Genomic DNA, 12,500 nt, shown 5'->3' with positions numbered 1-12,500 from the left:
TTGTATATCAATAATAGAAAAGAAAACGTATCTGTTACAATTCTTGTACACAATAGTGAGCTTAAGCAACGCCATTAACATGTCTTTAAGATTGCCTGTTTTGTTTGTCCGAATAAAGTGGGTAAATCCTAATCGAACACGTGGTCTTAACGACGCGTTCATCATCTTCCTCGCTGAAGGTCTCTAATCAGTTAACGTACTCTGTAAAAAAACTCGTATTTAAAAATTTGGCCAGAAAACTCGTCCTTCACTTCAAACACTGACCGATTTAAATGACCCTCATTTTCGCAACAACAAAAAATAATATTTAGAAATATATATCTCAAACCTGGGACCACACGAAATCTTCCTTAGCCCCAAGTTTGAGTTTTTGCCAAGATGAGGGTCCTTTGAGTCGATCGATATTTGAAGGTATAAAACGGTAGGGGCTGCCTGAAGCCGGTGATCGTGAAAATACTAACGAAAGAGTGAAAATGGAGAGGCTTCGTATGTGAATAAAACAGACAATGGACGTTTCGGTTATAAACCTTTCGTCAGCACACCAATACACAAATTAAAGTGGAAAACAAATATGGCTGCAACCACCATTGAGTACGGACGATACAAGTTATTTTGCATTTATTTTATTTTTTTCCACGTTAATTTGTGTATTGTTGTGCTGACAAGGGTTTGTACCCGAAACGTCCATTGTCAGCTTTGTTCCCATACGAAGCCTCTCCATTTTCACTCTTTGGTTGATATTTGAAGGAAGAGTTTTCTTGCCAAATTTTTAAAAACATTTCTTTCCAGAGTAGGCAGTTAATTGGCTAATATCAGAAAGACAACAATGGCATGGGAAATAATTAGACGTGAATGTTGTAGAAGTTTTAGAGTTATGAGTCCTACAGACATTATCCTGGGATAGTGGTCGTGGAAGTTGCAGTTGAAGGTGTTGGTGTAGCAGTTGTAGGCGTAGCTGTGGTAGGGGTTGCTGTGCTCTGGGTTGGCGTGGCGGTCGTTGCTGTGGCAGTGGTAGGGGTCGCTGCTGTGGCAGTTGTGGGCGTTTCTGTTGTTCCGGGAGTCTCTGTAGTACCGGGGGTTTCTGTGGTCTCTGTAGTACCGGTTGTTTCTGTGGTCTCTGTAGTACCGGGGGTTTCTGTGGTCTCTGTAGTACCGGGGGTTTCTGGGGTCTCCGTAGTACCGGGGGTTTCTGTGGTCTCTGTAGTACCGGGGGTTTCTGGGGTCTCCGTAGTACCGGGGGTTTCTGGGGTCTCCGTGGTACCGGGGGTTTCTGGGGTCTCCGTAGTACCGGGGGTTTCTGGGGTCTCCGTAGTACCGGGTGTTTCTGGGGTCTCTGTCGAGCCTGTGACCCCAGGCACTGTACCAGTTCCAGTGCGTTGATTACCGGACGGAGTCGTTGTAGGCTGAGGTCGAGATGTGGCGGGTTTCTTGGTCGGTGGTTTCTTAACGCCAATAGCAACTAGGACCTTGTTAATGACATTTTTTAAGATTTTCAGTGGTAAGAAGTTTTTTCCTTTGCCCTGTTTTACATTTTTGCTGGCGACTGCTGCAATTCCGCTAGACTTTCGGCCAACTATATTTTTGGACGCGCGGGCTGACAAATCTCTTCTAGGGCCTCGAATTGCAAGATTTACTCTCCTCCTGAACCGTTTGGCATCTCCTGACTGAGTGAATATGACGACAAACACAACGATTAGTGTAACAATTAGGGCTAGACGAGCCATTTTTGTGTACGACGAGAGTGTTTTACCAGCTTCACCTGAAAATGAGAAAATGTACTTAATAGAAAATGCACACTTAGATATATAGTTTACTTTCTAGGTGCATAATATATTGAGAGGTCTGATAACCAAAGGGAATTATGGGCCTACTTTAACATTGCTGTAATGGGCAACATTTTGCGTTAGTTTTTGAGTATTTCCATTGCGATAAATTACAACGTGTACAAAATTCAGCTGCCCGCATAATATATCAAAAAAGAATATTCGACTATATCATCCCACTTTTGGAAAATTGGCACTGGCTTCCTGTCCTTTATAGAATAGATGACAAAATCGATTTAATAGTTTTCAAATGCCTCATTAATTAAGCCCCTCTTTATATTTCTGAACTTAGAGACCTTAAGCCTCGAACCAGAAGTCTTCGATCATCACGCAACACCACTTTTGGTGATAGCTCTTTTCTATGTTATGCCCCCAAAATCTGGAATATCCTACCGCAACGCATTAGAGAAATCGAGAATATCTCAAATCTGCTTTAAAAGCCCATATTTTCAAAATTCATTTTACACCATGCCGATTGTAATGTTTGTATACTATTATTTAAGCGTTGTGTATTTTGTTTCAATATTTCATTTTGAGTATAGATACATAATATGTTCGCAACGTAATTCATTATCTGTATAGCGCTTGGAGATATTTGGTTTCTTGGAATGCGCTCAACATCACAATTGTCTTTTTATTATTATTATTATTATATTATTATTATTATTATTATTATTATTATTATTATTATTATTATTATTATTATTATTATTATTATTATTATTATTAATATTATTATTATTATTATTATTATTATTATTATTATATTATTAATATTATTATTATTATTATTATTATTATTATTATTATTATTATTATTATTATTATTATTATTATTATTATTATTATTATTATTATTCATTTATTATTACTATTATTGTTGTTATTATTATTATTATTATTATTATTATTATTATTATTATTATTATTATTATTATTATTATTATTATTATCGTTGTTGTTATTATTATTATTATTGTTATTACTATTGTTATTACTATTATTATTATTATTAATATTATTATTATTATTATTATTATTATTATTATTATTATTATTATTATTATTATTATTATCATTATTATTATTATAAAATGTTTTCCAAAAGGAGATAAGCTTGGTTGAACAATAATTTCAAAAGGATGTATTGCAGTAGAATCAAATAAATCTACATTGTCAGATGGAATCACAATCACAAAGTCACCAAGAAATATAATGTCACATGACCACGATTTTCAATCTGAGACTGGTAGTCTCGGACTAGATGGTGATTGTCAATAAATAAAGAACACAAAGTGGCGACCGGTTCAGAAGAAAGTCCAATTCTAATCAATAGAAAACATATATTGAAAAAATCTTATTATCAACGGGCTGAAAGACAGTTGAAACAAAAACTCAAGAACACTAAGCTGTTATTTTAATGCCAAAAACCTTAATTTATAATTGTGTCACTGAAACAGAGTAAACTAAAGGTTTGAGTTACATATGTCTTTGAATTTAAAAAACAAAGAAGCTTGAGTTCGCAGTTGTCGCTTGTTTCAAAAATTTGTTTCAAAAGACACGATTGGGACATAAATGAAATAAAGATAGCCAAATTGTCTACTACATACCACAATGATTCGGTATTTTAAAAACAATGAAATAGTCGAATAAAAGCTTCAACTCACAAAGGGTGTAAAAAACAACAATCTTGAGCATTTATCTAAGGGAATTATTCACTAACCGTAGTCAAAGTGCTTTACAATGGGTCTCAAGCCAACATGTACAACGAGACATGACGTTTTGCGTTTGTTAGGTGATTTGACCATTTTACCCCAACAGACACAACGCTGAACGGTCAGAGAATGTGAATAGCCTTGCTATGCGCCACTCAGCGGGACTCGAACCTTGGACCTTTCGAGAGCACATAACCGCACAAATGATGCTGACGTTTCGGGTATCACTCTTGTCATCAAAATAATTGATGTAAAAGACAATCGTGAGGATGATCTTTTATTTTGACACCCCAAAGAAGTGCTTCGCAGCGGGTATATTGTACACACCAGGGTGTACCAATTTTTTAAAAGGGTGTACCACTTTGTGTGTGATAGGGTGTATTGGAGGTTTACAACATACCGGCATAAAATAATATAGTCATTCTAAAAGGCAACTTCATAATATGTGATGGATACACCATGAGTGGATTTTGATATATTTACTACCCCACCATGTATTGTCCCCCCATTAAGATCAATGCAATTTTATTGGATTGTGACGAATTGGGGTGTACACGCTTTTAAGTCAAAGTTGAAACTGTGTACGATTTCAAAAAAGTTTGACAAGCATTGCCTTAAAGTCGTGTCTCTGGAAGAGCTCTTTACATCATTACACTTGACGCAGGTGTAAAAAAATCACCTTACTTCAAAGATATTTTGTAAGTTTGTTGGTACCTATGGTTAAATACATTAATATACATTTCAGGAGAATCGTATTGTTTGAAACGGAACTTAGGTGCTCTTAAGCTTACTAGATTGAGAAGTATACACGCATTGAATTGTAAACCGTGTTGTGATTTGTATATTCTAACTTTGTTGGTGATATTGAATATCTCGAATAAGTCAGTGTTCGACTTCTGTTTTTTTTTCAATCTAATACAGCATCTTTCAATTACTACTCAAATGTTTAATAACTATTTACCATCTTTAAAAGGCTTGACCATTTAAAAATCAACAATTTACAAGTCTATACCTATTTTCTTATTTATCTAAGGCCTCAATATATCGATCCAAAATCGAATACACGCCAATATGTAAGTTTTTATTTTGTTACAGGTATAGAAGGAACGAAATTGACGTCACTCACCACTTTGCTATTGTATTTAGCCAGACATATTTATGAGTAGCTCTCATTAAATTGTATAAATCAGACTATAAACGTTTAAGGTTACACATAGTTTTGTGCGTTGGTACATTATATGCGGCTGGCGGATACTGTGAGTTTTTGTTTGTTTGAGTAAAACGAGTTAAGTTAATAATCAACATTAGACAGATAAGTATTTAAAGCTATGATAAGAGTAATTTATTTCTATTGTTTACTTAATATATACTTTTCAATGCTTACCTTTTGTTGATTGTCTTCAAAAATGTTTTCAGAACAAATCTGGAGTGAACAAATTGCAACATTTTCTTGGTCCTTTTATACTATCTTGAATTTAGAAATAATAACTCCTATTATACAATTTACGTATGTCAAATTCAATTCTTTTTCTCAATTGTCAGTTAATTAACTGTGTTGTCAAATACGTCATTAGAGATTTAGTTCAGTGGTCAACAAAATTAGGACAAAGTACTATCGGTCATTTTGTGACCAAGCCGTTGAGAATTTGACCAACTGTCATTTTCTTGGCAAACGAATCCAGTCAATTACTTCATTTTAACGTGTTTAATAATATACCCGGGATGAATGTGCTTTTATTTATCAATATCAGCATGTTTTAATTCTTATAACAAAACATATTAAAAAGCTCTTAATAGTTATTGATATCCGATTATCGATTATCGTTATGGGTCCAACCACTTCGTCAGCACAAACGAAACACGCGTTTCAAATTTTAAATATGCGACTTTGTGGTCATGTAATATGATACTCGCCTTAGCTTTGGACCTGTAAGTCAATGTTTCGAGCGTCGCTATGAGTGGCCCAAAGATTTGTCCTTGAAAAATGCTCTTTACTCACATTAACTCAACGTATTCAGGCATCTGTGTAGGGTCTTTGACTCCCCATGGTGAGCAGGAGGTCACATGTGTCTTCTATCCCCTTATATCTGTTTTCTGAGTTGCTTTCTGTCGTTGTCTTGGAATGAGATAATTTGTTTTTGTCCTGGCCCTAGCTGGAGTCCTTAACTGGGAGGGAAGCAGGTATAGTTATAGTTTTGGGAGATGGTATTTTTCCCCTTGCTAATCATTTCTCTGTTGTGTACTGTTAAATTCTCTTGATTTAAATATATATATTGCTTTCCGTTACAACAATGAGACCATAACAATTTGGGTTCTCAGACCTGCAAGTATGTACTTGGAAGCATCATGTCTGTTCAACACGTCTGTACATTCCTATGGATGAATAAAGTATCATTATTATTATTATTATTATTATTATTATTATTATTATTATTATTATTATTATATTATTATTATTATTATTATTATTATTATTATTATTATCATTATTATTATTATTATTATTATTATTATTATTATTATATTATTATTATTATTATTATTATTATTATTATTATTATTATCATCATCATCATTATCACTATCATTATGCCCTAGAAATAAATATTTGAGTCCACGGATAAGATTTGTCAGAATTTCTGTGCACGTTAGTAAAAATTTAGCATAGGCTGAACGGAGAAACGTTGACTCCCAACACTATTTTTTTTAAAGAATAGATTTTGCTTTTGAAGCTTTCTCTTTGTTATTTCGAGGGTTTTTATTCCGGTATACAGCGCAACTTTTATAAAACCGGCACATTTTATTTTGATCTACTAAAAAATGATGTGTGCGCTTTGTTATGGTTTTTGTTTTACCAAATAAAAATTGAATTCATTGAAAATCATGCAATGTAATTTTGGAAGGAAGGGCTTCTAGAATGTTTAGTTTAAATTATCTAGGAAAAGCAACTATTTGGGCAATGCACAATCCCTTTCTTCTCGCGGTATTCTGTACACAAAACGTAAGTATTTCATTACGTACTCGTTTTATTCATTCCCATCTGAACAAGTATCAAATAAATCAGTACATTGTCTCCTTTCATGAGAATAGCAGTCACAGCTCTAAGTCACATCAGTCAATTCATGTCTCATCTTCAGTCGTCAAGTCACTGTGAATGTTTAAAGACAAAAGAACATGTATGCGTTTTTTTATTTATAAAATTTATACTATTCCAGATCTGGACTTTACGATTTATGAGGAATTTTTGTCTTATATAGATAGAATGAAGTTGACGTCACTCGGGTCTTTTTTATTGTATTTTGCCATCCGCGTTTATGAGTAATTCTCTCTAAACTGTATTAACCAGACTATAAACGTTCAAGGTTACACATAGGTTTGTGTGTAGGTCGTTATTCTGGATGGCAATGTTGTGAGCTTCTTAGCCAAGCGCACACTATCTATAAGTATTACATCCAGTTAAATAAATTTTGAATTTTCATTTAAAAAAGATGTATTCACATTGTCCAGGTCATTTGTTAGTCCATACACTTTTTGTATATATCATCTCGGATTCTACGATGTCTAAGGCTAGGGAAATGTAAATTTCGTTTGACAAGAATAAAATTTCAGATAGCATTGTGGCCACTGGTCTTCAGACATGTTCAATGTATATAGACTGTTTTGATCTTATTAAGCTCCAGACCGAACTTTCAAATTCGAGAATAGGGCAAACTTGAGACTCAAACAAGGACGCACTAAAATATAATTATGTCAAGAGCAACAAAAATGTAAATAACTCCTAATATTCTGTTTGCTCTATTAACACAATTAATCAATTAATTAATTAATAAGCCCACATATGAAGGGTGTTAATCTAGTGATGGTTTTATTTTTCTCTTTACCAAATACTTGTTCCATGACGTCATCTTCCTTATATCCGTCCGTGCATTTGCGGCGGGCGCAGTGGCAGGATAGCCGAAGAATAAACTGACGTTTTTTTTCTACCGTCCGTCCCAAAGCTATTGGGCAGGGAGATGAAATTTCAATTCTGTTACGGTTTGGGTTTTTTGATAACTCTCAGATAAAAATTAGGACTCCATGCTTTTTAAAGTAAAATAAAAGAGATTAGGCAAAGAAAATATTCTAAAAACTAAAATTTTATTTCAACAGTGCAAATCATGTCCACGAACCCCTTTTAAAGTACTTATAACTATTTCAAAACTTATTAGAATTTTTCAATGTCCTGGGAAATATCCTTTAAACATTCCTTGTTTTGGGGTCATGTTCATTAGTTTAAGATGAGTAGCAACATTCCAATTGAGGTTTTAAAAAATAAGACTGGAGTCCGAAGTCATTTTACTGATATTATCATTCAACGTTCTAGTTCTACTCTTGATGTTCTCTTTAATTTCTTGTTAAAGCATTTCTTAAGTCCTTTAGAGTTATTCGTATATTCTTATATTAACGTATGATTTAACAGCCTCTTGGGTTTTACTTTAAGTACTCTTACTTACCTTTACGTATTCAAAAAATCATTTACATATTTATTTGACCATAATGGTTTATTGAAAATTATTTCTTTCCGTAAGGGAATATATTTAGATTTATATCCTTGCGTCGTAAACACTCCATTCCTTTAAATTTTTAAATATTGAGCTTTATTTAGCGCAATATCCACTAACTGTGCTCAAAGTGCTTTACAAGGGGTCCCTGGTCAACAGCAACATTTAACATGTAGGACGGGACATGACGCCTGTTAGGCGATATTACAATTTTTCGGACAAAGACAACGCTGTTAACGGCCAGGTACTCATTTTACACCTGAATACGGTGAGAAAATGTGAGTAAAGAGCCTTTCCAAGGACTCAACTATGCGCCGAGCGCAAGGCTCGAACCCAGGACCTTCCGATCCGAAAGCGAGTGCCATACCACTAGACCACATAGCCGCACAAAAAAATAATAAATAAAATAAATCATTAACTTCTTACACTCTAAAGGGATGGATCACTCCTGGGTCATGAATCCCGGTGCCTTTTCTATTGTTTTTACGTTCCGGCATATTATATAGCCTATTAGATTTCCTCATGAATAATAGTATCTTCAACAACTCGATACAAAAAGGAGGTATCTTTAGCATATCATTTTTTTCTTGAATATACATCGATGATCTGACACGATATTAAAACAACAAGGTTTCTGAAGACAAACATTGTGGGTTTTTGTTAGATCTTGCAAATGCTTATGGCTCTGTGCCTAACCATTTGATCCAGCAAGCTTTCAAGATGCATCATGTCCCAGGGAAAGATATTATGGAAAGGTTTGGCAGGTGTTTGAGAAATGTCAACGGTTTTAGAATGAGATTCCCGAGAGCTTCTTTCACTACTGATCGGGTAAATTTAGGTTATTGGTTCTATGGCTATGGGATGTACACCATTACCAATATGTTTGGTTATGGAAGTAATCCTAAAGGCAGGAACATAAACAAAGTAGATCTCATTCGAAGATAGGGGCTCCTCTAATCAGCCTTAATGGATAATACTACTGTGCTCTTATTTAAAGAGGATGATACTCATACAATACATTTATTATAGTTTGTCCGCTGGTATAGAATAGGCTTCGAGTCAAAGGAGTCAATGAGCCTGTTATTGAACACATCAGATTTAAACACTGGTCCCTCATATGTCAGTGTCACTTTGTACTCTGTACCCTTCGTCACGTCTACTGAGATTTTCGGACCAGCTCTTGCTCCAGTCCTCTGTTCCTCGAACTGCTCTGGCCAAAACCCCCATCCAACACGATGCTCCCAAAATCAGGACTCATTTAGCCACTATACCACAGTTTAGATCTTTCAAAAAATTTAAGGCTGACCTGAAAACAACTGTCTCTATGTGCTTTTGATAGCTTAGTTGATATTCAACGACAGTTGATAGTCATCATCATCATATCTTGTCGCGCCAGTGAGTCAGCCAGTCTCGGGCAGTCTGGTTGCATTCCCTCAGGTCAGCATTGGTGCAGTGAGGTCCCAGCGAGCATTCGGACAGGATGTGGTCCATGGTCTGTCTGGGGTGACCGCATGGGCATTCAGTGCCCGGTGAGATTTTCCATTTAAAGAGGTTGGTGGCGGTGTTTCCCACCTTTGCTCTAGCTCTGTTCAACGCCACCCATTCTTTTCTCTTGAGGTCTGTGCCTGCTGGGAGCTTTTCTGTTGGGGGCTGGAGGGCATCGTTTGCTGTCTTGTCCCATTCTACCCATTTGTCCAGGCGGAAGAATGCTGAGTGGTCTGGGTGAAGGCTCTCTACTGTGAGGAAGCTTTTTCTTGATTTGAGCCTGCTTTTGGGGCAATTGTGGTCATGAAGGGGGTGTCTCTGGTCCATTTCCTGTTTGTATTTTTGTATTTGGGCATGAGTTTCCCTCCGGATGTGTGGTGGGGCTATTCCTGCTGCACGGTAGACCAGTGGTAATGGTGTTGCTCTCAGCTGGCCCGTTATGATCCGGCAGGCGTTGTTGAGCTCGGGGTCTAGCTTGGAGGCATGGCATGATCGGGCCCATACAGCTGAGCAGTACTCCGCAGTTGAGTAGCTGAGGGCCAATGCTGTGGTCCTTAGAGTTTTAGGGTCAGTTCCCCAGTTCATGTTTGCCAGCAAGTAGCAAACGTTCACGTCGTGCTCCTGTAATCCTTCTCTGAAGGAGACTGATTGCTACACTACGCGACCAGAGAGAATAAATTGGGCGGTAAAAGGATAGCCCCTCGGTCCAGACAATGGAAAACTTCAATGTTGTAAGTTTCAACAGTTGATAGTGACAAAATCAATCCATCTCTCTCTCTCTCTCTCTCTCTCTCTCTCTCTCTCTCTCTCTCTCTCTCTCTCTCTCTCCCTCTCTCTCTCTCTCTCGCTCTCTCTCTCTCTCTCTTTCTTTCTCTCACTCTCTGACACACAAACACACTCTCTCTCTCTCTTTCTCTTTTTCTCTAATTCTCTCTCTCTCTTCATCTTTTTCTCTATCTACCTATCTATCTATCTATCTATCTATCTATCTATCTATCTATATATCTATCTATCTATCTATCTATCTATCTATCTATCTATCTATCTATCTGTCTGTCTATCATGCAATCTATCTATTTATCTATCTATCTATCTATCTATCTATCTATCTATCTATCTATCTATCTATCCAATCTATCTATCTATATGTACACCTATCTTTCAGTGCGTATGTGTGTATGCACCTGTGTGGATTGGTAGATAATCGTGTTGATACACAATAATTCAGTATTGCCTTTACCCGTTTACTTTTCAGACTCATTCTTGAGGTATATATCTGCATGCATATGTGCGTCTGTGTGCCTGTGTATATTTGTGTATGCTCATAGTCGAGTTGGTGAGTGCTCGATTATTTTTCACTGTATCAAATCAGCGCAGTGTGTCTTGTGTGTCTGTGTGTGTCTCTAAGTGTGTGTGTGTGTGTATGTGTGAGTGCGTCTGTGTATGTATGTATGTATGTGTGTGTGTGTTTTTATGAAGTGATAGTGTGGATACGGATTTTTGATGAAATTATAAAGTGTCTTTGAGCATAAAAGTTTAAAAGGTACTATAGAAATGTTATCACCATCATCATCATCATCATCATCATCATCATCATCATCATCATCATCATCATCATCATCATCATCATCATCATCATCACCTTCATCATCATCATCATCATTGTCATCGTCATCATACAACATTGGGTGGTAAAGAGTAACTCAGCAATATAGCGGGCCATGACATGTAGACAGCAACATAAGAGCCTGTATAAAGCCTCTCAAGAAAGTACTATAATACTTTATATTACACCAAAAGAGGGACTGAAATCAAGATCAGAGACGAGGAATATCTCAAGATAATGAATTGGACCACCTTCCAAGTTTGGGTCTCCAATTTCTTTGTTAATTCAAAAGCTTCCCTGCCAATTGATGATAACATATGAATTAACCCTGAGCACAGCATAGTGTGTACTTGGGCCTCGTGATAAGGCAATTTAAGAGATTAGAAAGGAGGAAAATCAAACAAGATTCCAGAAGGAAATCCAACAAACTTGGGAAAATGCCACCCAAATAAGCGTTACATGGAACGGGCTTGTGGCATAAGGCATCGCTCGGGAAAAGCGTCGTTCTAAGATAAATACAGGGCAGCCTGCCATCAGAAGGGAACAATGCCAAACTGGGCTTTGCAATCTTGTGGTAAGACACTGGTCTTCGGACTGATTAGTCCCCATATTCGTGGTCATGTGTGAGTGGTGTAAAGTTGGAAAAGTCTTTGGAAAAGTCCCTTTACTCACAGATATTTCCATATCGGATAATTATTTTGGCCCCAAACCAAGTACCCAATACCGGAGTCAAGTGGGGTAATGTGTGTAAAACGCTTTGTGTAAACAATTCCGCAAGCCGTAATTGTAGTTTTACTATTATAATCACCCATCTAGTCACAAACTTAACTCAAAATTGCTCGGCTCCGATGGGCTACGATCACCATACCGTTTTGAAATCGACGTCACAATGGTTTTGGTGGTTGTGAAAGTTGTAGTTGTCGTAGGCGTTAGTGATAGGTAGAGTTGTCGTTGATATCATTGTTATTGCAGTTATTTTTAGGAATTTTTGTCGCTGTTTTGTTCTTCTTGTATTGGTTATGTAGTGGTGATGGAAGAGGAACTTTATTGCATCTATGCTGGCGACATTGGTTTGTGGTTTATTTATTTGTATTGTTTTCTTTGTTGTTGTTACCCTCACACCCTTCTCCTCTTCTCTCCTCTTCCTAAACTTTCTTCTTGTGATATTAGATATGGTACTAGTGGAAGGTTTTTTTTTTTTTTTGTTTTTTGTTGTTTTTTTTTTGTTTTTTTTTTGGGGGGGGAGGGGGGGGGTTGCTATTTTTGTAGTACTAATTGTACAAAAAACAACAACAATAAAACAAAAATGCCTGCACCTGTAACTTAAATT

General features: G+C 36.3%; 2 protein-coding genes across 2 annotated transcripts in view; both read right to left on the bottom strand.

The window, feature by feature from the left end:
- LOC144969578 (uncharacterized) overlaps positions 1–4,962 on the bottom strand; it is a 5,225-nt gene extending 263 nt beyond the window's left edge. Inside the window, exons 1-2 of the mRNA XM_078908720.1 lie at positions 4,923–4,962; positions 1–1,759 (exon numbers count right to left, since the gene is read on the bottom strand). The exon at positions 1–1,759 is cut by the window's left edge and continues 263 nt beyond it. Coding sequence (XP_078764846.1) covers positions 891–1,724 — 834 coding nt within the window. The 5' untranslated portion in view covers positions 1,725–1,759; positions 4,923–4,962 and the 3' untranslated portion in view covers positions 1–890. The remainder of the gene's footprint in view (positions 1,760–4,922) is intronic.
- LOC144967926 (uncharacterized) overlaps positions 1–12,500 on the bottom strand; it is a 94,639-nt gene that overhangs the window by 62,228 nt on the left and 19,911 nt on the right. The gene's annotated exons all lie outside the window — the stretch shown is intronic.

The sequence above is a fragment of the Berghia stephanieae genome, chromosome 3, assembly GCF_034508935.2.
Source record: "Berghia stephanieae isolate SIO BIC M18660-M18661 chromosome 3, UCSD_Bste_1.3, whole genome shotgun sequence".
NCBI lineage: Eukaryota > Metazoa > Mollusca > Gastropoda > Nudibranchia > Aeolidiidae > Berghia > Berghia stephanieae.
The sequence above is the reverse complement of the archived record's forward strand: the minus strand, read 5'-3'. Positions and strand labels throughout refer to the sequence as shown.